The sequence below is a fragment of the Oryx dammah genome, unplaced genomic scaffold (genome assembly GCF_014754425.2).
Source record: "Oryx dammah isolate SB20612 unplaced genomic scaffold, SCBI_Odam_1.1 HiC_scaffold_27, whole genome shotgun sequence".
Classification (NCBI taxonomy): Eukaryota; Metazoa; Chordata; class Mammalia; order Artiodactyla; family Bovidae; genus Oryx; species Oryx dammah.
This window is the reverse complement of record NW_024070211.1, coordinates 513,089-539,867: the sequence shown is the minus strand read 5'-3', so window position 1 is coordinate 539,867 and position 26,779 is coordinate 513,089. Positions and strand designations below refer to the sequence as shown.

The 26,779-nt window shown below is 58.0% G+C and overlaps 1 protein-coding gene across 1 annotated transcript in view; it reads right to left on the bottom strand.

The window, feature by feature from the left end:
* CROCC (ciliary rootlet coiled-coil, rootletin) overlaps positions 1 to 26,779 on the bottom strand; it is a 42,598-nt gene that overhangs the window by 2,851 nt on the left and 12,968 nt on the right. Inside the window, exons 9-28 of the mRNA XM_040229394.1 lie at positions 25,803 to 26,027; positions 25,041 to 25,137; positions 24,303 to 24,386; positions 23,696 to 23,926; positions 22,906 to 23,105; positions 21,373 to 21,555; positions 19,905 to 20,049; positions 19,135 to 19,281; positions 18,556 to 18,786; positions 17,671 to 17,864; positions 17,374 to 17,501; positions 16,274 to 16,443; positions 14,260 to 14,439; positions 13,408 to 13,542; positions 12,849 to 12,992; positions 11,728 to 11,966; positions 11,064 to 11,223; positions 9,000 to 9,167; positions 7,410 to 7,761; positions 62 to 231 (exon numbers count right to left, since the gene is read on the bottom strand). Of these exons, the coding sequence (XP_040085328.1) occupies positions 62 to 231; positions 7,410 to 7,761; positions 9,000 to 9,167; positions 11,064 to 11,223; positions 11,728 to 11,966; positions 12,849 to 12,992; positions 13,408 to 13,542; positions 14,260 to 14,439; positions 16,274 to 16,443; positions 17,374 to 17,501; positions 17,671 to 17,864; positions 18,556 to 18,786; positions 19,135 to 19,281; positions 19,905 to 20,049; positions 21,373 to 21,555; positions 22,906 to 23,105; positions 23,696 to 23,926; positions 24,303 to 24,386; positions 25,041 to 25,137; positions 25,803 to 26,027 (3,583 nt within the window). The remainder of the gene's footprint in view (positions 1 to 61; positions 232 to 7,409; positions 7,762 to 8,999; positions 9,168 to 11,063; positions 11,224 to 11,727; positions 11,967 to 12,848; positions 12,993 to 13,407; positions 13,543 to 14,259; positions 14,440 to 16,273; positions 16,444 to 17,373; positions 17,502 to 17,670; positions 17,865 to 18,555; positions 18,787 to 19,134; positions 19,282 to 19,904; positions 20,050 to 21,372; positions 21,556 to 22,905; positions 23,106 to 23,695; positions 23,927 to 24,302; positions 24,387 to 25,040; positions 25,138 to 25,802; positions 26,028 to 26,779) is intronic.

Sequence of the window (26,779 nt, the reverse complement as noted above, 5' to 3'; positions counted from 1 at the left end):
CGGCCCTCACCCGCTCCCGCTGGGCACCCCGCAGCTCCCTCCGCGGCCCCGCGGCCCTCACCCGCTCCCGCTGGGCACCCCGCAGCTCCTGCACGAACTCTTGCAGCGCCCCCCGCACCGCTTCCGGGTCCAGGTCTGCAGGTGCCGGGGAGAGGGCTGGTCCTGGGGAGGGCGGCTGGGACCCGGGGCTGCGTTCCGTGGGGTCGGGGCTACTGAGCCCTTCCACGCTTCCTAGGGGAGGAGACACGCTGGGGGACACGGGAGCCACTGGCGTCTGCTGTCTGCGGGGTGTCTGCGCCGTCCCAGGGCACCGCGCCTAGTGCGCCCCGCGGCGCCGGCTGGGTCCGCTCAGCCTCTCGCTTCACCTTCGATCAGCACTCACAACCCTCAAGATCATGCCCTTCTCCTGGCCGTCCCCTGCTGCTCACCCTGGCATCAGTCTCTCTCTTTGTAAGCTGGCCAGCTGATACCACCCACAGCTCCTACGCTCTACAACATTCCTCCCTGCAAAGGCTCGAGGGTCTCTGTGCGTGCTATTCCCTTCTCCCCCCAAGGCTTCTCTGGCCCATTCCTTTAGGCCTCAATGTAAAGAACACTCCTCAGAGGCCTCCCTGACCCCAGCCTTGGGTGGGGGTGAGCCCCTCCCCACCTCCTGGGGGTCCAGTGTCTGCCCCCACCCCCAGACCACAAGCACATGAAGGCTGTGTCCCCAGGGCCCAGTCTGCGGGCAGACGCTCCCTCACTTCATTACCTCCCTGGACTGATGCTAAGGGCGGCCCTGGTGGCTCAGATGGTAAAGCATCGGCCTGCAGCGCAGGAGACCCAGGTGCAGTCCCTGGGTCAGGAAGATCCCCTGCGGACGGCAATGGCAACCCGCTCAAGCAGTCGTGCCTGGAGAAACCCATGGACAGAGGAGCCTGGAGGGCTACTGCCCATGGGATCACAGAGTCGGACACACCTGAGCGACGAACACACACACTTTGAGAGCTTACAATGTGCCAGGTACTGGACCAAAGCTTTCCCTACATCACCTCATTCCATTCTCACGGTAATTCCCTGAGAGGTAACGACCAATCTTCCCCCTTCACAGGCTACACAGGCTCAGAGGAGATTCAGTCAGTTCAGTCGCTCAGTCGTGTCTGACTCTGCGACCCCATGGACTGCAGCATGCCAGGCCTTCCCATCCATCACCAACTCCTGGAGCTTGCTCAAACTCATGTCCATCGAGTCGGTGACGCCATCCATCTCATCCTCTGTTGTCCCCTTCTCCTCCTGCCTTCAATCTTTCCCAGCATCAGGGTCTTTTCCAATGAGTCAGTTCTTCACATCAGGTGGCCAGAGTATTGGAGTTTCAGCTTCAACATCAGTCCTTCCAATGAACACCCAGGACTGATCTCCTTTAGGATGGACTAATTGGATCTCCTTGCAGTCCAAGGGACTCTCAAGAGTCTTCTCCAACACCACAGTTCACAAGTGTCAATTCTTCGGCACTCAGCTTTATTTGTGGTCCAACTCTCACACCCATACATGACCACTGGAAAAACCATAGCCTTGACTAGACAGGCCGTTGCCGGCAAAACGTCTCTGCTTTTTAATATGCTGTCTAGATTAGTCATAGCTTTTCTTCCAAGGAGCAAGCGTCTTTTAATTTCGTGGCTGCAGTCGCCATCTGCAGTGATTTGGAGCCCAAGAAAAGAAAGTCTGCCACTGTTTCCATTACTTCCCCATCTATTTGCCATGAAGTAATGGGATTGGATGCCATGATCTTAGTTTTTTGAATGTTGAGCTTTAAGCCCACTTTTTCACTCTCCTCTTTCACTTTCATCAAGAGGCTCTTCAGGCCCTCTTTGCTTTCTGCCATTAGGGTGCTGTCATCCGCACATCTGAGGTTATTGATATTTCTCACCTCAGTCTTGATTCCAGCTTCTGCTTCATCCAGCCTGGCATTTTGCATGATGTACTCTGAATATAAGTTAAATAAATAGGGTGACAATATACAGCCTTGACATACTCCTCTCCCAATATGGAACCAGTCCACTGTTCCATGTCCGGTTCTAACTGTTGTTTCTTGACCTGAATGCACATTTCTCAAGAGGCAGGTCAGGTGGTCTGGTATTCCCATCTCTTTCAGAATTTTCCACAGTTTGTTGTGATCCACACAGGCAAAGGCTTTGGCATAGTCAGTAAAGCAGAAGTAGATGATTTTCTGGAACTCTCTTGCTTTTTCTGATCCAACAGATGTTGGCAATTTGATCTCTGGTTCCTCTGCCTTTTCTAAAACCAGGTTGAACATCTGGAAGTTCACAGTTCATGTACTGGCTTGGAGAATTTTAAGCATTACTTTGCTAGCATGTGAGATGAGTGCAATTGTGCAGTAGTTTGAGCATTCTTTGGCATTGCCTTTCCTTGGGATTGGAATGAAAACTGACCTTTTCTAGTCCTGTGGCCACTGATGCATTTTCCAAATTTGCTGGCATACTGAGTGCAACACTTTCACAGCATCATCTTTTAGGATTTGAAATAGCTCAACTGGAACTCCATCACCTCCACTAGCTTTGTTTGTAGTGATGCTTCCTAAGGCCCGCTTGACCTTGCATTCCAAGATATCTGGCTCTAGGTGAGTGATCACACCACCGTGGTTATCTGGGTCGTGAAGATCTTTTTTGTACAGTTCTTCTGCGTATCCTTGCCACCTCTTCTTAAGTGATTTGCTTGGCCTCAAAGCTTGAAAGATCCAGAGCTGAGACTGGAATGCAGGTGCCCCTATTTCCCTGGAGAAAAACAAACTGCTTGGGAGAAGATGGGCAGTGAAGAGAGGGGAGGGGGCAGGGCAGACGGAAGCAGGACAGCACCTAGAGGTCAACATGGGAACTGCAGGCGAGGAGCCGGCCTGCCCTTAGCATCCTCTGCCCAGTGACACCCTAACGGCCCCGTAGTCCGTCGGCGCCCAAGGACTCCGGGCAGGACACTGACTCACTGCCTCGCCCTTCACAGTGAAGCCGGCACCTTGTGGGGGCCTGCAAGGTCTGCCTGAGCAGGTCCTGTAGCCATCACTCCACCCCTCTCCACCTTGCTCCCTGCACCCTGGCTGCCCGGTGGCCTCTGCGGGTCACAGGGCGGGGGACCGCCACTCGGGACCCACCCACTGGCCCGCAATCTCTTCTCTCTTCCTTTCCTACCGACAACCTCCTCAGTGAGGCTCTCCCTGCCCTCCCACACAAACCCCAAGCCCCTACCGCTGCCTTATCTTTAACAACAAGTGTTTTCTTATTTCTTTTGCCACCCTGCACAGTTTGCAGGATGTCCCCTGGCCAGAGATCAAACCCCTGCCCCTAGAAGCACAGAGCACTAACCAGTGGGCAGCCAGGGAATTCCCCCAAACACTTTTATTGTGATAAGATAAATATAACAAAACAGGGCTCTCTGACCACCTTTAAGAGGCATTAGTTATATTCACACTGTTTATGTGAACATCACCACTATCTGTTTCTAAACCCTTTCCATCACCACTATTATGAACTGCATCCCCTCAAAATCCGCATGTTGGAGTCCTAACCGCCATGCCTTAGAATGGGGCCTTAGTTGTCACGAGTTAAGAGGAGGAGTCAGGTCTGACTCTCTGCGACCCCGTGGACTGTAGCCCACCAGGCTCCTCTGTCCATGGGGTTCTCCAGGGAAGAACACTGGAGTGGGTTGCTACTCCTTTTCTAGAGAATCTTCCAGACCCAGGGATGGAATCCACATCTCCCACACAGCAGGCAGATTCTTTACTGCCTGAGCCACCAGGGACGCCCAATACTGGAGGAGGATGGACCCTAACCCAATATGATCGGTGTCCTAATAAAAGGGGACATTTGGGGGACTTCACCGGGAGTCCAGTGGCTAAGACTCCATGCTTCCAATGCAGGGGGCCTGGGTTAGATCCCCGGTCAGGGAACTAGATCGCACACACTGTGACTGAGACCCGGCCCAGCCACAAAGGGGGGCCTGGACACACCCGCAAGGAGAGCTCCACGCGAAGACAGGGCATGCTCCACCACCAAGAAACTCCCACAGGCTCGGAGCCTGGAGCCAATCCTTCCCTCACTCTGCAGAGGGCGGGCGGCCCTGTCGGCACCTGGGCTTCTGGCCTCTAGACCCACGAGACACGAATTCCTTTTGTTTAAGCCACTTGGTTTGTGCTGCTATGTTACAGCAGCCCCAGCAGGCAAACACAACTGCAAACTCCACAGCCAGTGAGCAGCAATCCTCCCTCCCCACACCCCTGGCAACCTCTAAATTCCCTCTCCATGAATGTCTATGCTAAACGTTCTCTATAATTATACTATGTCTGTCCTTTTTTTTCTTTCCTTTGCCCATGCCAAATGGCTTACGGGATCTTAGGTCCCTCACCAGGGATTGAACCTATCCCTTCCACCACCCCACCCCACCCCCGGTGCAGTGGAAATGCTGAGTCTTAACAATTGGATCCTCAGGGAAGTCCTTATATTTGTCCTTTTGTGACCAGCTTATTTCACCTAATATAATGCTATTAAAGTTCATCCACATTGCAGCACAGATCAAGATGGCCCTTTTTCTTAAGGCTGAATAAACTCCACTGTATTCAAATACTACACTATCAATTCACCTGTTCATGCACACTTTGAAATGGTGTACAATATCTGTTCAAGTGCCTCTTTTCAGTTATCTTGGGTATATACCTAAGAGTGGAATTGCTGAGTCATACGGTAATTGGGCTTCAAAATCACTGCAGACAGTGACTGCAGCCACGGAATTAAAAAGATGCTCGCTCCTTGGAAGGAAAATTATGACAAGCCTAGACACCATTAAAAAGCAGAGACATCACTCTGCCAACAAAGGTCCGCATAGTCAAAGGTTATGTTTTTTCCAGTAGCCATAAACAGATGTGAGACTTGGACCATAAAGAAGGCTGAGCACTGAAAAATTAATGCTTTTGAATTGTGGTATTGGAGAAGACTCTTGAGAGTCCCCTGGACTGAGAGAAGATCAAACCAGTCAATGCTAAAGGAAATCAACCCTGAATATTCATTGGAAGGACTGATGCTGAAGCTCCAATACTTTGGCCACCTGATGCGAAGAGCCGACTCATTGGAAAAGACTCTCATGCTGGGAAGGATTGAAGGCAAAAGGAGAAGGGGACAGCAGAGGATGAGATAGTTAGATAGCATCACGAACTCAGTGGACATGAATGTGAGCAAACTCTGGGAGATAATGGAGGACAGAGTCTGGCGTGCTGAAGTCCCTGGGGTCACCAAGAGTCGGACATGCCTCAGCAACTGAGCAACAACAACAACAAATAGTAATTCTAAATTTTAGTTGCTTGAGGAACTGCCCAACTCCTTTTCCACAGTGGCTGCATTATTTTACATTAAAACCCACAACATCCCTTGACTTTTTCCTTACCTATTTTCTAGCCCTAGGAGTCAAGGTGAGACTGGGGTTAGGCTGAGACAAGATGAGGGCTTCCTGAAAGGCTGCCTGCACCCTTGAAGCACAGTGCTGCCTCTCCCAGTGTCACCCCCTGGGCCTTGGGAGCAGACGGCAGGTGGGGGGATCACTTCTGAAGTTCCTGGAGGGCGGGTGGGCTGAGTGCACACCTTTCTAGGGCAGACATAGTGGCCACAGGCCGGAACAGAGGAGCGGGCGGCCGTGATGGGAGATGGAAGAGGACGAGGAGCTGATGGAGAGAGGGCAGGAGCCAATCAGAGGACAGACAGACCCAGAGGAGGCGAGGGCGCCAAGATGCAGCCCTCTCAGCCACTATGGGAAATAGTACGGAAGGCCTTCAAAAAATCAAACACAGAGTCGCCATATGATCCAGCAATCCCACTCCTGGGCATATACCCAGACAAAACATAATTCAAAAGGATACATGCAGCCTGTGTTCTCAGCGGCACTGTTCATATTAAGACAGGGAAGCAGCCTAAATATCCATCAGCAGAGGAGTGGATAAAGACGACGCAGTACATATACACAGCAAACTGCTACTCGGTCATAAAAGAGAATAAAATAATGCCACTGGGAGCAACACGGACGTACTTAGAGATTATCACATTAAGTGAAGTACGTCAGAAAAAGAAAGACAAATACCATTTGATTTCACTTACATGTGGAATCTAAAATACGGCACAGGGACTTCCTTGATGGTCCAGTGGCTAAGACTCTGCACTCCCAATGCAGGGAGCCAGGGTTCAATTCCTGCTCAGGGAACTTGCCCAGTTAACTTAAAATCCAGCATGCAAAAAAGATGGAAGATTCTGCGTGCCACAACTAAGCCCAAGTACAGCCAAGCGAATAAATATTTTTTTAAATATATGGCACAAATAAACTCTTATGAAACAGAAACAGGGCCACAAACATGGATAACAAACCTGTGGATGCCAAGGGGGAGAGGGTTAGCAGAGTGATGACCTGGGAGTTTGGCATTATCAGACATGAGCTATTTTATATAGAATGGATAAACAACAAGGAACTATATTCAATACTCTGTAATAAACCATAACAAAAAAGAATATTTTAAAACATACATACATACATACATAAAGTGAAGTGGAAGTCTCTCAGTTGTCTCTCTGCGACCTCATGGACTATACAGTCCACAGAGTTCTCCAGGCCAGAATACTGGGGTGGGGAGCCTCTCCCTTCTCCAGGGCATCTTCCCAACCCAGGGATCAAACCCAGGTCTCCCGCATTGCAGGGAGATTCTTTACCAGCTGAGCCACCAGGGAAGCCCGGGAATACTGGAGTGGGCAGCCTCTCCCTTCTCCAGCGGACCTTCCTGACCCAGGAACGGAACCGCTCTCTTTGGCACTGCAGGCGGATTCTTTACCCACTGGGCCACCAGGGACGCCACTTCCATACATGGGCCTGTGTCCCGTCACTCTACGTCAGAAGTGACACCGCAAATCAACCATGGTTCAATAAAAAAAAGAAAGCACCTTCCGCTTCCTCTGAAGGGAAGTCGCTCAGTCGTGTCCGACTCTTTGCAACCCCGTGGACTCTAGCCCACTAGGCTCCTTGGTCCATGGGATTTTCCAGGCATGAATCCTGGAGTGGGTTGCCATTTCCTTCTCCAGGGGATCTTCCCGACCCAGGGATCAAACCCAGGTCTCCCACATTGCAGGCAGACGCTAGGAAAGCCCTTTAAAAAGAAGCAATCAATCCACGTGTGCCCCTTTGCCTCCGTGAGGGGGCGGGGCTGAGATGAGCTCAGGGGGCGTGGCCCCGGCTAAGGGGTCGGAAAGTGATTTGAGCCCCAGGTGGGCGGGCTCTGCGAAGCCACCAGAACCAGCCGCAGGGCGGGGTCATCAGAGGAGGGGCGGCCCGGCCCAGGGTGCCTGGTGGCGGTAGAGCTAGGTCCGCCCGCCGACCCCCGCCTCCGTTCTCACCTCCGGCAGGCGCGCCCCGGGCCGGGGAGCCGGCCACTGGCCCCCCGAGCCCCAGGCCCCGGCGCAGGGCCGAGCGCAGGCCGGCGAGCTGGGCCTCTGCCGCGCGCCGCTGAGCCTCCACGCGGGCCCGCTCAGCCTCCAGGCCCTGAGCCCGGCCCTCGGCAGTGCTGAGTCGCAGTCCCAGGTCCGCGGCCTCGGCCCGGGCGGCCTCCAGCTTGAGTCCCAGGCTGCGGGCATGGTCCAGCTGCTGGCTCCGGGCACCGCGCGCCTCCTCCAGGGAGCCCAGCAGGTCTCGCTCCCGGGCCCGGAACTCGCCTTCTTGCTCCTGCAGCTTCCGCTGGGCCCCCTGGAGCTGGAGTGGGGACAAGGCCCAGGAGTAGCGGTCAGCAAAGCCTCCCCTCAACTGACACCCAGCCTCCCGGCCCACGGGCCCAAAAGTACCGTACGCAGCACCTGTGGTCTCCACCTAAGCAGGAGATGCGCGAACGTCGTGAGAGTATGGAAGGAAACGGCTAGCGTTTCTTTTCTCTCTGCCTTCTCTGTATGTGCCTTGCAGTGTACACCGTTTATTAGTAATAAACAGCTAAGGCCTGCACAGATACGACTTAGTGCCAGGCACTAAGTACTTCCCCCTACCCAGAAAATCAAGTCTAATCACCACTATGAATCATCTCCATCTTACAGATGAGGAAACTGAGACACAGGGCAGTTAACGTGCCTTGCCCATGGCCACAGTGCTAGAAAACAGAGCTAGGATTCAAAGCCAGGCGCCCCTGGACCCAGACCTTTTCTCTTAACCACCAGACCAGGGTGCCTCTCAGTGCACATGATTTATCAGTGAATCACACAATGACAGGAGGTACTAAAAACTCCTAACCAGCGACGCGCATGACGACACATACCACACACACCTCTGGTTCAGAGAATGAGTCAACCTCTCACTCACTGCCGTTAGTTTCACTGAACGCCATCCACAGAACACCTGGATGCCGAGACCTGCTCCAGGGCCTGGTATACACCCCCTCTCCTATAATTGCTCTGAAGCACAGAGAGGTCGAGTGACTCAGTCAAGGTCACACAGTAGATTCGGTGGCAGGAAAGAGTGGAAAGAGTGTCGGCTTTGGAGTCAGACAGACCTGGGTGGCTGTGTGACCTTGGGTAAGTCCCCTTGACCTCTGAGCCTCAGTATCTGGTTCTCTCTCTAAACTGGGGCTAATTATACCTACCTCATGAGGCTGCTGGGAGAATCAAGCAAGTTTCTGTCTACAAAGCTCTCCCTACCCCAGCTACACAGATCTTGTCAGTATTATTGTTACTGTTATACTCGGGGAAGAATCCCCAGGAGTGGGGGTCAGGGACCAGTCCTAAGGAGTGATCTCTCAGAAATGACTACAGCACGACTTCCCTGGAGGCCCAGTGTTAAGACTCTGCTTCCACTGTAAGGGGCATGGTTCAATCTCTGGTCAGAGAATAAGATCCCGCATGCCAAGCAGCATGGCCAAAAAAGAGGACTCCATTACTGGAGTCCCCAGCCCCTTCTAACTGCCCGAGGACCCTCCCGTCCAGGCCGCCTGCCCAGCGTCTGGTTACCTCCTGCCGCATGGCCTCCAGGCTGGCCTCGCCCTGCAGCAGCTTCTGTCGCAGGCCCAGGGCCTCCCGTCGGCCCTCCTTCTCTGCCCGCTCGCCCAGCGCCAGGCGGCCCTGCAGCTCCAGCAGCTCTCGGCCCAGCCTGGCGTTCTCGCTGTCCAGCATCTTCATCTGGGAGAGAGTGGGCACAGGCAGGACCGAGGACCCTTCTCAGCACCATGCTCCCTTCGAGTCCAGGGTGCCCGTGAGTGCCACAAAGGTCCAACAGCAGTCCTTCAGCTCTGCCCCAGAACCTGCCCAGTCCAAACCTGGCAGAGGGAGCTCGGGACCTGCAGCTCTAGAGATCACGACCACGTGTGCGTGCTTACTGTCCGACTCTCTGCAGCCCCATGGGCTGTAGCCCACCAGGTTTCTCTGTCCATGGAATTATCTGGGCAAGAACACTGGAGTGGGCTGCCATTTTCTCCTCCACGGGATCTTCCCAACCCAGGGATGGAACCCACATCTCTTGCATTGGCAGGCGGATTCTTTACCACTGAGCCACCTAGGAATCTCTAGGGATACATACATTGAACACAACCCTAATCCACTGGAAGCCCGTGCCTAGTAACTCCAGCCAGGTCAGGCACCTGGGCACCAGTGACCTCAGTGTACCACCTAATCACAGCTGCCTACCACAGAGAGTGGGGGTAGGGAGTGCTGAACCCCTAGGAGTTCTGCAGGGCAGGGACTCTGGGTCATCTTTCAACTCCACAATGATGCCCAATTTTTATGGAGTGTCTACCACATGTCCAGCCCTGTTCTAAGTACTTTGGCCATGTGACCTTGTTAATACAGGATAGGTACTGACATTATCCCTCTTTAACAGACAAGAAAATGAAAACTCAGAGAGGTGAAGTGACTTGCCCAAAGTCACACAGCCCACAAGCAGCACACTGGGATCTGATCTCAGACAAGTAGAATCAAAGGGATGTTTCTAGCCCTCCATCTCCCAGAGAGGCAGGTGGGGGTGAGGCCCACCTACCCTGCAGCACTGTAGCAAAGGGAACTTGAAAACGTGTTATCTCACACAAAACCCCAGCAAGAGCCTGGTACACAGGCTCCCGTCAGAGATTCTTGTGGTTTCCCAGGACTTCAGCCTAACAGAAGGGGGCCTGGGTAGAGGGTTAGGGGCACACTGGTGGAAGGTGGGGGGGGTCCGTTATTCAGGGTGCAGTATCTCAGAGCCTGGGTGCCAAAGGGGGCTGTTTCCTGTCCTGCTGGTCTTCTGGAGCGGGGAAGCCTGAGTGCTCAGTGACCAGGGCAGTGCCCAGTATACAGCGGGTACTTGTTAAGTGCTTGCTGCTGTTGACGGCCTTGGAGGTCATCTAGTTCAGAGCTCTGCAAACTGCAGGCCAAGATTCCACAGGCCAAATTCCACTAGTCACCTGTTTCTGTAAGAGTTTGAGCTAAGGACGGTTTGTATGTTTTTAAGTAGTTAAAAATGCCTCATTTTTACATGGTTGAAAGAAAAGCAAAAAAAGAATATTTCTGACACATGAAAAGTATATAAAATTCAAATTTCAATGTCCACAGGCAAAGTTTTAATGGAACACATTCCACTCAAGTAGGTACCATCCAGGCCCGCTTTCTCCCTGTGATGGCAGACAAGAGTAGTTGCGACAGAGACCGCAAGGCCCAGAAAGCGGGAAATATTTACTACTGGACGCTTATCAAAACAAGGGTTTGGCAGCTCCTGGCCTAGTTCATGGGATCTGCACCTCTGGTTCTTCACAGATTCCTTTGAGAGCTGGCTAAGAGCCCCGGACCCAATCTGTGGAGCTATGTGAATAAATGTGTACACAAAAGTACACACACACACACACACACACACACACACACGGTTTCATGGTTTGAGGACTCCTCTCGAAGACCGTCCATTAATACCAAAGACAGGTAACAGGCCTTGTTGCAGTTAAGCCCTTGGTTCTAAACGCACGAGGGGCCTCGGCTCCAGGAAGGGGTGCCGTAGACTCGGGGGGCACAGCGAGTGCCCAGCGCGGGGGGGGGGGGGGGGCGGGCGTGTACCTGCCGCCGGAGCTCCTGTAGCTCCCGCCGCGCCTCCAGCCGCGAGCGCTCCACCTCCTGCAGCCTGGCCCGCAGCTCCCCGGCGTCCTTGCCCACGGCCCCCCGGGCCTCCTCCAAGAGCACCAGCTTCTGCTCCTTGTCCTCGTTGGCAAGCTTCAGGCTGGAGAGACAGAGAGCAGGTGGCCCCCAATCCCCAGCAAGAGCCTGGTACAGGGGGGCACCCTGAGGGACCCTATACAGCTGCCCTTCCCCCTGGTTTCTGGAGTGGTTCTGGCAGCCTCCTGCCCGCAGGCGCCCAGTGCCACCTGCCAAGCGGGCCTCCCCTGGGCCAGGCCCTCCAGGGACGGGGAGCAGGCCCTCGGCGGGGAGAGGTGGACCAGAAGGCACTCTGGTCTCCAGGGCGAAGCTGGCAGGTGGGGCCAGGGTCTGGAAACCCCCCCCCGCCCCCCTGCCCACCGGCCACCACCACTCCCCTTCCTGCAGGGAAGGAAAATCACCGCAAACGCATAGAGTCTGAGCTTGGTCTGAGAGTAGGGAAACCCCACCTGTGCGATTCCCCCAGAACCCTGGGGATGGAGATAGTCCCAGGGATGAGGCTCAAGGAAGTGAGAGGCGGGGCTTGGCGAAGGGGCGGGGCTCGGTGAAGGGCCAGCGCATCCCCCACCTGACCCGCTCGCTCTCTGCCGCCTTCAGGGCCGCACGCAGCTCCTCGTTGGAGCGCTGCAGGGCCTCGCGCTCCCTGGCGCCCTCGCTCAGGCTGCGCCGCAGCTCGGCCACCTCCTGGCGCTGGGCCTCGTGGCCGTCCTGGCCCTCCCGCACCTTGCGCTGGGCCTCCAGCAGCTCCCGCCGCAGCCCGCCGCGCGCCTCCTCCAGCAGGCGCAGCTGGGCCCGAAGCTCTTCTGCCTGTGAGGACAGCGGGTGTCCACAGCCGAGGGCCAGGCCCCCTTGGGCTGGGTGCGAGCCCGCCCATTCCCGTCTCCGGGGCCATAGGCGCCTGCCCCATCCCTCTGCCGCGACTGGGCCTGCAGGTGAGCAGGTTATGATTTGGGGCAAAGGATGCTGGAGTCAGCGGTGCTCTGGCCTGAAAGAACCATCAATCAGGGCCTCCCTGGTGGCTCAGACGGTGAAGAGTCCGCCTGCAATGCGGGAAACCCGGTTCGATCCCCGCGTCAGGAAGAGCCCCTGGAGAGCAGAACGGCTACCCACTCCAGTATTCTTGCCTTGAGAATCCCATGGACAGAGGAGCCTGGTGGGCTACAGTCCATGGGGTCGTAAAGTCAGACACTATTGAGCAACTAACACTACTGCCACCTAATCATCAGTCAAGAGCACCCTGCAGGGACTTTCCTGGTGGTCCAGTGGTTAGGACTGCGCACTTCCCCTGCAGAGGGCACGGGTGTGATCCCTGGCTGGAGAAGCTGCCACATGCTGTGTAACGGAGCACCTGAAAAGCTCGATCATCCTAAGGATCAACCTTAACACGTTACTGACCAGAGATGTATTAATACAACCTGTTACCTGAATATGTCGGCAAAAAACGTTTCAATATTCACTTACAAATTGCTGGCCACAGGCATTAATTTCTGCAAAAATCCCTGGTCAATAATGAGTTAAGAAGGCAGGGACCCCACCAACCTTTCAAGTACACAGAAGGCCCTTAATAAATGTTTGCTTCCCTTCCTTCCTTCCTTCGTTCCCTTACTCTCAAGGGCACCTTCTGGGCCCCCAGCGGCCCAAGCTGTGCTGCGGCAGAGGGGCAAGCAGGCAGGCGGGCGGGCGGCTCACCTCGCGCAGGCAGGACTCCCGCTGGCGGCCCAGGTCCCCAGCCTGCTCCCGCAGCCTCTTCACCTCCTGGGCATGGGCCCCGGCGGCCTCCTCCAGCTGGGCCCGCAGGTCCCGCAGCTCGGACGTCAGGGCGTTCACGGTGCTCTAGGATCGAGGGCTCCTCAGACTTGGCGCTGTGGTGTCCACCCCGGCCCTGCCCCCGCCAACCCACCCCTGACTGCAGCTGGGCTAGCGGGGCACTGCCCACTGTCAGCTCCCAGCGCGGCTGCGCAGGCCGGCCCGTCAGGCCCTCTGTGATCTCGACACCCGGAAGTGCTCTGCATGCAGCTCGTCTCCCCCAGGCTAGGGGTTCACAGGGCCCAGCTGTACCCTCTGCCTGCAGTGGCGACCCCCAAGAAAGGGTGAAGCCTCCAGCACAGCCTGGAAGCTGCTGCAGGGCACAGCCACGCCTCCGTCCCCGGGCCCCGCCCCTGCCCGGGCCCCGCCCACCCGGGGCCACACCTCCGCCCCCGCCTCGGCCTACGCCGGCTCCCACCCTCCCCAGCCCCGCCCACCCTACCCTGTCCTGCTCCTGGCGGCTCTGGGCGTCCCGCTTCTGTCGCTCCATCTCCAGGGAGACGGCGGCCAGGCTGTGCCGCGTCCCCATCAGCTTCTCGGACAACACCGTCTTCTCGGACTCCTTCAGTGACAGGGCCTGGGGAGAGGCGGGAGCAGAGGGCTCAAGGTCCTGGGAGGTCCTGGGGGGTGCTTGGGCCTTTCCCCACCCCGCCCTGGGAACAGGGCCCCCGGGGACTTGGGGCCCTGACCGGCCACCGCAGGTGGAGCCAGGGCCAAGTCGCAGCCCCAGAAAAGCGCTGGTGTACTGTTGTTACAACAGTAGTAACAACCCGGACGCAGACACAACTTAAGAGATAGCACATCCTGAAGGGCCTTTCATCATTCCCATTTTACAGATGAGGCTACTGAGGCTCAAAGAGGTAAAGTGACCTGCCCTGGGTTACGTGGCGGGTAAGGAGATGGATGCAGCCTGCCCTGTCTCCATTACATTACAGGAAGGTCAGGAATTAGTTCTTTCTGAGGAGGGTCAGCCGCTGCACGCAGGCTCCATGGGGACTGCTCGGAGGCAGTCACGAGGACGCCATGCCCGGCCTGGGGTGGAGGAAGGGTGAGTGGAGGGAGTCAGCTTTTCCGGAACAACACTCATGGTGTCAGGATTGTGGTGGCTATGCGTTAAGCTTCCGCCATGTGCCAGGCCCACCCGCTGGACATGGGGGCCTTGGTGATGCCTCACAAACGCCCGTTGAGTTGCCCCTGTGAGGTGAGGAGACTAAGGCCCAGAAAGGACTCCTGGCCACAAGCCTGGGCAGCGAGCAGGGACTGGCCCCTCAGGCGGCCGCCGGAGCCCACGCACCTGCTGCTTCTCAGCCTCGGCCAGGAGCAGGCCCTCGTCGCGCTCCTGCTGCAGGGCGGCCATCTCCTCACTCAGCTCTTCCTTCTCGGCCTCCAGCCGGGCCAGCAGCTCCTCCCGCTCCCGCTGGAGCTGACCCTGCAGGCGGGCCCGCTCTGTGCCCAGCTCCCGCCACGCCGCCTCCTGAGGGCCAGGCCGAGGTGCGCGTGACCCATGCGGCTGGGCGGGCAGCCGTTATCCACCCTCAGGGCGGCCGGGCCTCGGGGCAGGTGAGGTGGGTGAGAGGAAGGGCTACGACAGGGACATGCCGGGGCTGCGCAAACCCCAAGGAGCAGCGGCCAGCAGGCTGGGAGGATGGGGGCTGAGTGGGGCGGGGGCAGAAAATGTTTCCTGGAGGAAACGAGCAGCAGTTAGTCAGGTAGAGGAAAAAGAAAAAGGACCCTGGGCCCGAGTACAGCCCCAGAGACAGCTCGGAGGAAGGAGGAAGACGAACAGGGAAACCATGATGTTTACGGTCCCTGGAGCTCGAGTTACAAGGCAGACAGGGTGAAGGCCAGGGCCAGAGCCACACGGAGCAGTCAGACCAGACCACGCCAGACCAGTGCGCGTCAGGGGGCAGTGATCTGATTCCTAGGGACAGCAGAGGTCTCAAGCCAGGGCGATAAGGGGCGATCTGAATTTTAGAACAGTGGGCTGTGGCGGGCTTCCCTGGTGGCGCTAGGAGTAAAGAACCAATATGCCAGTGCAGGAGGCGTAACAGACCCGGGTTCGATCCCTGGGTCGGGAAGATCTCCTGGGGGAGGGTGTGGCCACCCACACGGGTCTTCTTGCCTAGAGAATCCCATGGACAGAGGAGCCTGGTACAGTCCATGGGGTCGCAAAGCGTCAGGACACGTCTCAGCAACTTAACACGCACACACACAGAATGTGGAAGAAGGCTTGGGATTAGGGGTCTGGGCAGAGCAGGGCTAGGCTGGCTGTGAGGACTGAGGCGGCCTGGGTCTGGGAGCTACAGATCTGCTGACATTAGGAGGCTGAGTCTGGGGTTGCAGGGAGAGGGAGGGCGGGCACGGAGTCTGGCCCCCAGGACTGGGTGGGTGAGACCGACAGGCAGCACAGGCAGAGCCCACCCGGGGCCTAAGGGGGTCGCCTGGCCCCGCACACGTCCTAACAGCTGTGAGGACTCCCTGCGTAAAATGCGGTGCTGCCCTTGCTGAGGGAGGGGGCCTCCATCCACCCAAATCCAAGACGACGGGGTGCATGGGCCCCTGGCAGAGAAGGCCACAGCCCGAACCCTCTGTCAGAGGCAGCCCAGTCCAAGACGGGTGAGGCAGGGCCCTGCCCAGAGGCCCGCCCGGGAAGTGTTTCAGTGCAGTAATAACCACCAGCATCCAGAAAGCGCCTGCTCTGTGGGAAGCCCTTCGTGTGCTTGGGCTGGCCTGCCATTCCACCCTGAACAAGCTTTCTGGCCAGCCTCAAACTGTCACCGTTCCCCACGGTTACGATGAGCAAGTGAAGGCACAGCGGCCTTTGGGAGCAAAACCAGCAGGCGGCCAAGACCAGGTCTGAGCCAGGCAACACAGCTCCAGAGCCAGTGTGCTCAGACAATTGCTGCTCTGCTCTCCCAGTGACCTGCCCCCTTACTTTTCTACATGCTCTGGTCTCCAGAATTTACTTTCATATGCAAATAGCACTCCTCACAAATTAAAGTGCTTTCCTGCTGTACATTAGACCAACATTTTCCAAACATGTCTGTGGACCTCCTGCCTCAGATCACCCGAGCTGGAAGTTTGGGGCCTGGGAATCTGCATGGTTGATAAGAAGGGGCCCCTGATGGATCCTCCCAGCTGCCCCTAGGGCCTGTGAAACACAGATGAAGTTCCATTTCACAGATTTGGAGACTGGGGCAGAGTGAGAAAGCTGACTTGCCTGAGGTCACAGAGGAGCAAAAGCTAGTGGTTCAGAGCCACCCCCCCACCCAGGCCTCCCTAGTCGGCCCCAAGGCAGCAGCCAGAACCTTCTCTCGCTGGAGTCGCTGTAGATCCTCCTCATGGGCTGCCCGCTGTTCCCGCAGAGCGGCCTGGGCCTCCCGCTCAGTCTGCAGCAGCTTCTGGGCCGTCAGCTCCTTGTCCAGGGCAGCCTTCTCCTCTGCAGCTGCCATCTGCTGCCGCAGGCCCGCCAGCTCCCCTGTACAGGGGAGTCAGGTCTGGGGGCGAACTCCCCAGTGGGCCAGCAGACTCTGGCCAGGGGAGCCACGGGGGCAAAGTCCCAGAGGGGAAAGGGTCCCTCTGGTGTCGAGGCTGAGTTCCCTTGGAGAGCCTCCTTGCCCTCTCTGGGCCTCAGTTCCCCATCGGCTGCATGGCCCCGTGGCCCTACCCACTTGGAACGGCATCTAAAGGATGAAATGACTGAAGAAGGGGCCCCAAAACGGGGAGGACACAAACATACGGCAACCGTCACTGAGCGCTTACTCTGGCGGGCACCTGGTGGGCATGTCACAGCTTCACAGCACGCCTAGGAGGCTTACCCCTAATTCCCAGATGAGGACAGGGAGGCTCAGGGAAGACAGGGGTCCTCCCAAGGCCACGCAGCTTTCCGCAAGACGTCACCTTTAGTGACGAACTGCCACAGTATGCTTGGGGGACTGTCAGCACTAATGAAAATGGCCGCGATGAAGGTGCACCCCACTGTAGGCGAAATCTAGAAACTATCCTGGGGGCTGGAGGCCACCAGACAGTCGGCATTCCCCTTCTTGAGGTGCTCAGTAAATGTGGAGCGAGAAAAAACCCCGAGTTCCGGGACTGCGAGCAGTGAAAGCCATCATAAAAGCAGCTGATGGCGGCTCCACAGAGTGTTCGGGGCTCTCTAAGGGTCCTGATGACGATAAACAGCAGGCATCATGCCAAGGCCGCACCTCCCTCGCCTCATCTTGGTGAAGCCTCAGGAGATGGGGCTCCTCATCTGTCAGATGAGGAGCCTGCAGCCCAGAAAGAGGAGGGGCTGGGGCCCAGGTCAGCCAGAGCCCAGGACCCCACCTTCAGGGAGAGCGCAGAGCTGCACGGGGTGCAGTCTGGGTGGAGCCCGGTGCTCCCCGCCCCTCACCTCAGGCCTGCCTACCGGTCAGGGCCTCCTTGGCCAGCAGCAGGGCCCGCCCGTCTGCCTCCAGCTGCTCCCGCCGGGACTCAAGCTGCGCCAGCTGCCTCTGCACCTCAAACAAGCTGCTCTCCAGGGCTTCCTTCTCTGAGCTGCAGCACAAGCCATACCTGAGGCCTGGGACCCCGCCCCTGGGGCCCCAGAGGATTCCGGGGCGTGGCCAGGTAGGGTCAGGTGCCGCCCAATGCGTGGGCGGGGCCGGTCACCGGGCGACCCTGGCCAATCCCCCCCAGGGGGGCCAGGCAGAGGCCAGGGCCTTACCGCAGGCGTGCAGCCTCCTCCGCCAGGGCCCGGCCTTCCCGCTCGGCGGCCGCCAGCTGCACCGCCAGGCCAGCGCCCTCCTTGGCCAGCGCCTCCTTCTCCCGCGCCGCCCGCTCCAGCGCCTCCGTCTGCCGCTGCGCCTCCTGTCGGGCCTGCTCCAGCTGCTGCTCCCGCTCGCTCACCTGCCTGGAGAGCTGGCCCCCACCAGGCACTGTGAGCGCCACCCCTGAGGTCTCCCCTGCTTATCCTGAAGCATCCCAGCCCTGGGCCTGACCCAGCCCTGGCCTGGCAGGCAGGCAGGCAGACCAGGCCCAAGCCCAGGGTCTACCCTGATGTGCTGTATCTGGACAAATCGCAGCCTTCTCTGGACCTGCAGTGCACAGGGACCTCGCTCAGTCTGGGCAGTAACTGAACCCTTGCTGCTCCCCCAGCACGTCCAGGGAAGGTGGGTATATAGCACAGACCACAGGAGAACTGCCCCACAGGCTGCAGGGAGGGGCCTGGAGCCCGGCTCCCGCGCCACACGGGCTGCTTGCTAGCGACCTCTCCCAGGAAGCCAGGCCCTCCAGGACAGACACCCTAAGGTCCCTTCCAGCTATGGTTTCCCAGCACGTCTGATTCCAGTTCTGAACTTCTCTGCCGCATATCTACTAAGTGGTGATTCGTTTTTCCAAGTGTTTACACGGCACACTCTTCAGAACAACCCTCTGGGATGAGAGCTATCATCCCAGTGTTGCAGACGGGGCCACCGAGACATGGGGGCGTTGGGGAGCTTGCTCCAGGTCCCAGCTTGCAGAGGCGGGGCTGGATTTCAGCGGGGAATCAGGCTCCAGAGCCTGTGACTCCCAGCATCTAGAAGCCCTCCAGCATTGCCCCCCGACCCACCTGGGCGAGCTGCTCCTGCAGCCGGCAGCGCTCGCGGTGCAGCTCAGGGAGCTGGCGCTCCAGCACCTCCCGGGCCCGCTCCGCTGCCCGCAGGGAGCCCTCCAGGCCCTGCCGCTCCACCTCCTGCTGCAGCCGCTCCTGCTGCAGCCGCTCCTGCTCCTCCTGAGATGTGGCGGCCGCCTGCTCCACCTGCCGCTGCCGGCCCAGCAAGGCCGCCTTCTCCTCCTCCAGCTGTGGGTCAGGCGGGGCTGAGAGCGGGGGCAAACCCAGCCCTCGTGCCGGAAGGGGGCCCACCCATCGCCCCCACTGGGCGAGGGGACAGGGGAGGTTCCTGAAGGCCAAGCGTGGGGCCGGAGGCCATCAGGTCATTGGGGAGGAGACACAGGGCCTGCGGAGCTTCTTTTCCATCAGACCACGAGGGAGAAGACAGACGGAGTCAGAGACAGAACAAGACAGAGGGACAGAGGTGTCCAGGGAGGGGTGGGCTGGGCCTGAGCTGGGCCTGGGGATGCCTCTGGGGGGGTCTCTGAGGAGCAGGGGCGGGAGTAAGGCAAGAGGGTCCACGGGCCCACCACGTACCTGGGCGACAAGGCGGTTCAGAGCCAGCTTGTCCTGAGCCAGACCCTCATTCAGGGCGCTCAGCTTGGACAAGGCGTCCCGCAGAGAGGCCTCCTCCGCCCTCAGCTTGGTCGTGGAGAGCTCGAGCGCCACGCGGCCAGCCTCCGCCTGCAGGGTTGGAACCAGCGGCCAGACGGTCAGGCGGAGAGAGGAGGGAAGAGACGCGAGGGACGCGGAGACGCAGAAGGATGAGGAGAAAGTCAGAGAGATGGGCGGAGGGAGAGGTATGGGGAGACAAGGCCCTCAGACGGCGGGGGACGTGAGAAGGGAGATGCAACGTGAGACAGAAAGAATCCCTGCAGACGGCCTGCTGCCCATGCAGAGCTGGACAAGGGCTGACAAAGCCGGCTCCCGCCACAGGGCACAGCCAGAGGTCAGCGGGTACCAGAGTGGGGTCGGGGGTGGGCCTGCTCAGGGCCTAGACCACAGGGAGTGGGACAGGCACCAACCAAGAAGTGTGCCGCCAGCCCTCACAGACCCCAGGACCTATGCCCAGAGATGGGGCCGGACAACCTGAGTCACAGGCCCTGCCCCGGAAGCACCTGGAAAAGGAGAGGTGTGACCAGGCCTGGAGGGCAGTTCACTTATGGCTGGGATCAGAGGTCCATTTGCAGTCCAGGTCAGAGGTCAGCCTGAGTCCAGGAGGAGGGGGTCAGCCTGTGGCCAGTGGGAGAAGGCCTGGAGCCCAGGGCAGAAGTGGGCTTGTGGCGGAGTGGCAAACAGGAACCCACCTTGGCCAGTGCCTCGGCCACCTCAGCCTTCTCGGCCTGCAGCGTGTCCCGCTGCAGCGTGGCGCTGCTCAGCGCCTCCCGCACCTCCACCAGCTCCTTTGCCAGCCCTGAGCGCTTCCCTTCCAGCTGCTCCAGTTGTCTGTGGCTGTGGGACAGAGAGCAGGGGGTGCCCCAGTCACTCCCCTGAGTCTCCCAAGGCCAGACATGCTGGAGCAGCGAGAGGCCAGGCACGAGGCAGGAGCCTCACCCACAGGGACAGCCAAGCCCACGGTGACTCTGAACCTCAGTTTTCACATCTGCAAAATGGGGTAACACCCACCTTGTGAAGTTGTTAAAAGGACATGTGTCTTTCCTGTAACCTGACATACCTCCCCAAGGGCCTTCAGAAACAAGGATAATACCCACTGCCACAACGTGCTAAACATCACTGTTACTTATGCCTCAGAGAAATAAATGAACAGTACAGTGGTTAAGACGTTAACTCTGAAGCCCCAGTGATTGGGTTCAAATCCTGGGTCTTCTACTAACTAGCTGTGTGACTTTGGGCAACTTAAATGACCTTTCTGTGCTTTAGTTTCGCTGTTGATAAGATGGAGCTAATAACAGCCCCTACATCATGGAGTTATTATGAAGGTGAAATAAGAGAATCTAAGTGCTTAAAATGGTGTCTGGTACTTAGTAATGTGAGTATTAGTCTTATTATTATAACTTTAAATTTAAAAATAATATATTATTAATTAAAATAATATTGTTACATATAAAATGTTACGTTTTAATTAAATAACATGGATGACAGAGGATGAGATGGTTAGATGACATCACTGACATTTCAATGGACATGAGTTTGGGTAAACTCTGGGAGTTGGTGATGGATAGGGAAGCCTGGCATGCTGTGGTTCATGGGGTCACAAAGAGTCGGACACGACTGAGCCACTGAACTAAACTGAGTGTTACACGTAACTTTATATTATATATGAAGTTACATATAACTATTATTTACTGTTACACATAAACGTTATCTTCCCTGGTGGCTCAGATGGTAAAGCCTCTGCCTACCATGCGGGAGACCTGGGTTCTATTCCTGGGTCAGGAAGATCTCCTGAAGAAGGAAATGGCACCCCACTCCAGTACTCTTGCCTGGAAAATCCCATGGACGGAGGAGCGTGATAGGCTACAGTCTGTGGGGTCGCAAAGAGTCGGACACGACTTGGCGACCGAACAACAAAGTAACTCCTGTTATATTAGCTGTTATTATCATCCACACTCTACCTCCTACCAGCTCTGATCTCTGAGAAACGACTCCACCTGCCCGAGCCCCAGTTTCCTGTAGGTCTGGCTAGAAGACCCTGTAGCAGGGGGTGCGGCGAGGGCTCCGAGTGTGTAGGAGGCCCCGCGCATAGTCAGTGCTCCCAAGCCCCCAGGGATGGCCAGGGCCCCGGGGCCCAGCTGAGCGCCAGAAGCCACTCGCCTGCGTTCGAGCTCCCGGCGTGCCCGCGTGCAGTCCTGAGCCGCGTCCTCCCGCTCCTCCTCCAGCTGGTCCCGCTGGCGCCGCAGCTCCTCCTGGGCCACCTGCAGCTTCTCCCGCTCCTGCCGCAGCTCCTCGGCCTGCTGCTTGGCTGCATGCAGGCTGTGGGCCAGGCTGTCCTTCTCCCTGCAGGACGAGAGGAGGGGGCACTGAAGGGGCTGCCAGGGCCCCTTCCATGACGGAGGATGGCCACGCTACTGTCCTAGCCAGGAACCACAGACTGCCGTCTTCCGAGGCCCATGCCTCCAGGAAGCCTTCCTGCCCCTGCACGTGGCTCACTCATCTCCTCCACGTCTCCCTGGAGCCGACTCTTTCCAGCAAAGAGAATCCAGACATCCTTCTTCCCCATCCAGCCCACTTGGAGGCCCAGAGAAATGGGTGGAAGTCTCGCCACCGGGTGAATAGGCCAGGTCAGGTTCGAGACATTTGGGCACCGTTGCCGCCAGGTCTGCTGGCCCACCTAGCCCGGGAAGACCCCCTTATAGCACCCCGTGCCCTCCAGTTCTGGGAGGCCCAACAGACTGGGCATGTCCAGATCCCAAGGTCTGCTGCCCAGGCCAGCAGCACGCGGCAACCAGGGCAAGGGCAAGGGAGGGAAGAGCCTCCTTCCAAGACTGGAGTTTCTGGTTTAGGTCATGTCCTCCACTGCCAACTCCCCTTCGCTCAAAATGGCAACCTGTGAATACACTAGGTACGAAGGCTGGCAGTAGGCAGAGGAAAACATAACAACGTGGAATTAGAAAAAACAGTACAATGCAAAAGGAGGCATTCACTAAGAATGCAGCTACAAAAAAGCACTCCTCCTTCCACGGCGGGAAGCACTGGTTTTGCCATAAGATGGACCAGAATCCCATCTCCTACCCCAGCGACACTGCTGTGTGACTCTGGGCGAGGCTCTCAACCTCGAGACGGTAACAGCGGTGGGATGCATGGGGTTGACAGGAAGGCTGACTGAGACTGCACATGTGAAGGACGTGGCAATGAGCCTGGCACACAGGAGGTGTACGGGGCACGCTCGCAAACTGTCAGCAAACACGATGGAAAGCAAGGCCAGGCCATTAACAGGGTCAGGATGGGTGGGGGAGGGAGGGCTGTGAAGAGATTTCACCTTATTTCCCTCTATTTTCAACCTTTTTATTACGTAGTTACATTAAAAAAAGAAAAACAATAAGCAAGAACAAAAAATCAAAACCATCAGGCAGCCAAGAATGGATAATTTGTCTCTGAAATCCCCAAGAAAGAGAGTCTAGAATAACACTGCCAATATGACTCTCGGGGCTGATGGAAATGTTTCATAGTCATACGTGCACTTGAAACAAAGCTAATGCAACTGCGGGATTGAATTTTTACTTTTGTAAACGTTGACTTATATTTGAACAGACACACATGGCCAGTTACGACCATATTAGTGCAAATCCAGCATGTGCGGGCTGACTCGTCCCTGGGGCTGGGCGCCCCACCTCTGGCCTCTGGCACCTGTTCAGGAGGTCGACGGTGCTGCGCAGGCGCTGGGCTTCCCGCTGCGCGTCCTCCCGGGCCCGGGCGGCCCCGTCGGCCTCGTCCCGCAGACGCTGCAGCTGCTCCTCCAGGGCACGGCGCTCACCCTCACTGTCACTAAGCTGCTTCCGCAGAGTGCCCAGCAAGTCCTGGCTGGCCTCATAGCGCCCCCGCATGTCCTGTGGCAGAATCACCGAGTCCAGGGAAGCCCTTGCTCTCCGCAGGATGTACACCAGCCTGCGCTGGGACTCAGACCTGCGTCCATCCCTGGGCGGCAAAGTGGAGCGAAGCCCATAGACTCAGTTTCCACTCCCCTGCACGGTGCCCTCCCACCCTTCTGACACCTCTGCCAGGGCTCTGAACTTCCAGCTCCTGGGGCCCCAGGCAACTCCTACCCAAGTCTCCCAAACACCAAGCACACTCCTTTCCGCACCCCGCGTCTGACGCCCTCACCCAAGGCTGTCTTGGTAGATGTGGGCGCCTCGCCTTCCGCTCTACACCAGGACTGTAGCTCCACCCAGGCTCCGCCCCCAGCGGCTCAAGCCCCTCCCACTCCAGGACTCTAGTTCCACCCAGGCTCCGCCCCCAGCAGCTCAAGCCCCTCCCACTCCAGACGCTGCGCGCTCGGCCACCTCCGGTCCCGACTCTACCCTGTCCCCGGGCTCTGGCTCCCCCAGGGTTTCCTAGGGTGCTCAGGCCCCATCCACGGAGGCGCCAGGCCCGCCCCTGGGCTGGATCCCCAGCACAGGGTGCTCAAGCCCCGTCCCACCTGGACCTGTAACTGGCGCTTGTGCAGAGCCGAGTGGATGAGGGCCAGCGTGGAGTCCGAGCATGCGGGGGACGGGCCTCGGCGCGGGGAGCGGCCGCGGCCGGGTGAGGGCCGCCTCGGCGGGGACGGGGTCCGGGCCCCGGAGAGCCCCCGCAGGCTGCCGTCCGAAGCGTCCGTTGTGCGCTCAGAGCCACTTAACTGGACGCCGCTGTCCGTGTCCGACAGGACAGCCTGGGGGTGGGTCAGAGAGAAGGAGAGGGGAGCTGCGCGGTTAGTGGGGCGCAGCGCGGCCACTGGAGTCCTGGCATCCAGCTTCACGACAGACTCCGCAACACACCCTAGGCCCCTCCCAAAAGGCTTCCTGATCACAGCCCTCAGCCCACCGGGACGCCTTCCATTTACTGAGAAGACACCATAGAACCTTCCTCAAACGGGCAGGGAACAGGCAGTGCCTTCTCTCGGGCCAGTTTGAGCTGAGAACAGCAGGGAGGGCGCCAGGGCCCTTAACCGCTTGCAGTTCAGCTCAAGGCCACCAGGGGACGCAGTGGTCCAGGCCCGCCTGCCCTGGCCCTGCCCAGGCCCCCGCCAGTGCTGGCCTGGCTCCAACCTGTGCCATGTCCCTCAGGGTCTGCTGCAGCCCCTCTCCTTCCTCTGCCTCCAGGGCCGCCTGCTCCTGGAGCCGCAGGGATTCCTAGAGTGGCGTCGGGGAGACAAAGAAAGAGTGGTCAGGGTCTCTGCCCTAGTCAGAAACCACGGCCCCCCTACCTGGACCACCGCCCATCAGGGCGCCTGGAAGGCCATGCCCAGAGGCCAGTGGCTTGGGAGACCCCACGGCAGCACCAGTGCCCTCACTGAACCAGGCCCCAAGAGGCACAGTGTGTGCCCCAGGGCACACAGCCTGTTGGAAGAGAGCTGGGCCTGGAATCCAGGCCAGACCACACACAGGATGACCAACCCAGGCAGCACCCATGAGGGGTGTCCCTCTGATGGGGAGGCAGCTGAGTTCCAACAGAAAGAGCCCTGGGCTAGCAGGGCATAGGCATGAGTTCCAGTCCTGATGTGCCAGCATCATGGCTCTAAAACTCTGGACAAGTATTTTCTCCTGGGCCTCAGCTTCCTCATCTGTATAATGGGGATCACGCTACAGAACGGCTGAGAGGATGAAATGGGATAAAGGAAGTGAATGTGCTAACCACTACGGCTGACGCATACTAGGTGCTCACATTAAAGCTGGCACACACCGGGTGCTCAGTTAACGAGGGGTGACATTGATTCTGAGTGGGCTGCCCAAGCAACCCAGCCCTCAGCCTATGTCCAGTTCCTCCCATCCCACCCCGCGTCTCACCAGGGCCTCAAGCTTCTCGCTGAGGGCTTTGTTGAGCTGGTCTTTCTCCAGATTCTGGTCCTGAAGGCGCTCCACTGTCAGGGCCAGCTCGGTCACTCTGGAGGTGGGGAGCTACAGAGGTGAATGGGAGACCCACCCAGCTTCTCCTCAAACCCCCAGCTTCCCCAAACCTGAGGCAGGGATGCTAGTTTGCCACCCTTGCTGTGTGACCTGGAGCAAGTCCATCTCCTCTCTGGGCTGCAGACGTCTCATCTCTAAATGAGAATGAGGCGCCAGGCACTTTATCTCATGGGGAATCACTCTGGGGCCTGCCTAGATCTCAGGAGCAGAGTGCTGCTGGGCGCCAAAGCACTCAGCCGTGTCTGACTCTTCGTGAGCCCGTGGACTGTAGCCCACCAGGCTCCTCTGCCCATGGGATTCTCCAGGCAAGAAGACTGGAGCGGGTCGCATGCCCTCCTCCAGGAGGAGGAGGGATCTTCGTGGTCGGGGGATCTTCCTGACCCAGCGATCGAGCCCGCCTCTCTTACATCGTCTGCGCTGGCAGATGGGTTCTTTACCACTGGGAGCAGAGACTGAACTGCAAACGCGGGGCAAGAGCCCTCTGAACCCGTCTTCCCCTCTGCCAAGCAGAGGGCCTGGGGAGACTGGCCAAGCGCACGCAGGGGAAGGGACCACCGTTGGTGAACAGACACCCCTCTGCCCCAGACCCCCGGCTGTATGCTCCAGCGAGGCCTGCCTCAAGCGGCGCCTCCGAGAACCCACCTGTCACTGAGGTTGGCCTTGTCCAGGTTGCTCTGTAGCTGCAGCCGGGCCAGCTCCTGCTCCTGCAGGCCCTTGCTCCGCAGCTGCTCCTCCAGCAGGGCCTGCTTCTCCAGGGAGGCCTCGGCCCGGCTCTCGGCCAGCCGCAGGCCCACGCTCAGCCCCAGGCCCGCCTCCTGGATGGCTCGCGAGGTGCGGGCTAGCTCCCCTCCCAGATGCAGCAGGTCCCTGGCGGAGCGGACACAGAACGGGGGTCGGACGGGGGGCAGGCTCCCAAGTGTAAATGATGACGACAATGGGGGCTTCCCTGGTGGCTCACTGGTAAAGAATCCACCTGCCAAAGCAGGAGACACGGGTTTGATCCCTGATCCGGGAAGACCCCACACGCCATGGAAGAACTAAGCCCGGGAGCCACAGCTGCTGGGCCCACGAGCTGAGCTGCTGAAGCCCGGGAGCCCACACTCTGCAACCAGAAAAGCCGCCACCGGAGAAGCCACGTGCCGACACGAGGGAGCGGCCCCGCCCACTGCAGGCAGAGAAACGCCCGCGGCGGCCACAGCCCGGCACAGCGGAAGAGCAGTGCAGGGGCCAGGGGAGGACGGACAGGTACAGTCTGCTCTATTTGCTTTTATCAAATGTGCCTGAGTGTCTGGGTCAAAGGTGGGAGGGACTCTTCATAGTACACCTTGTAAAATTTGAATCTTGTACTTACGTGAATTATTCAAAAGCAAGATGCTAAAATGTTAAATGTTAATTTAAAATAATACATACTTTAAATATATCAAATAGGCTAAATTCTTCCCTTTCCTGAATGGACTGTACCACTGGGCATCAAATGGTAAGAAGAGGAAGTGTCTTATTGTAGAACAGCTCCGGCTAACACATGGCGCAGTGACAGAGTGAGACCGTCACGATTTTGCAATCTCTGATGAGTGCGGTAAATAGACACCCCTCGTCCAAGGTAAGGAGCAGCGGCTGTG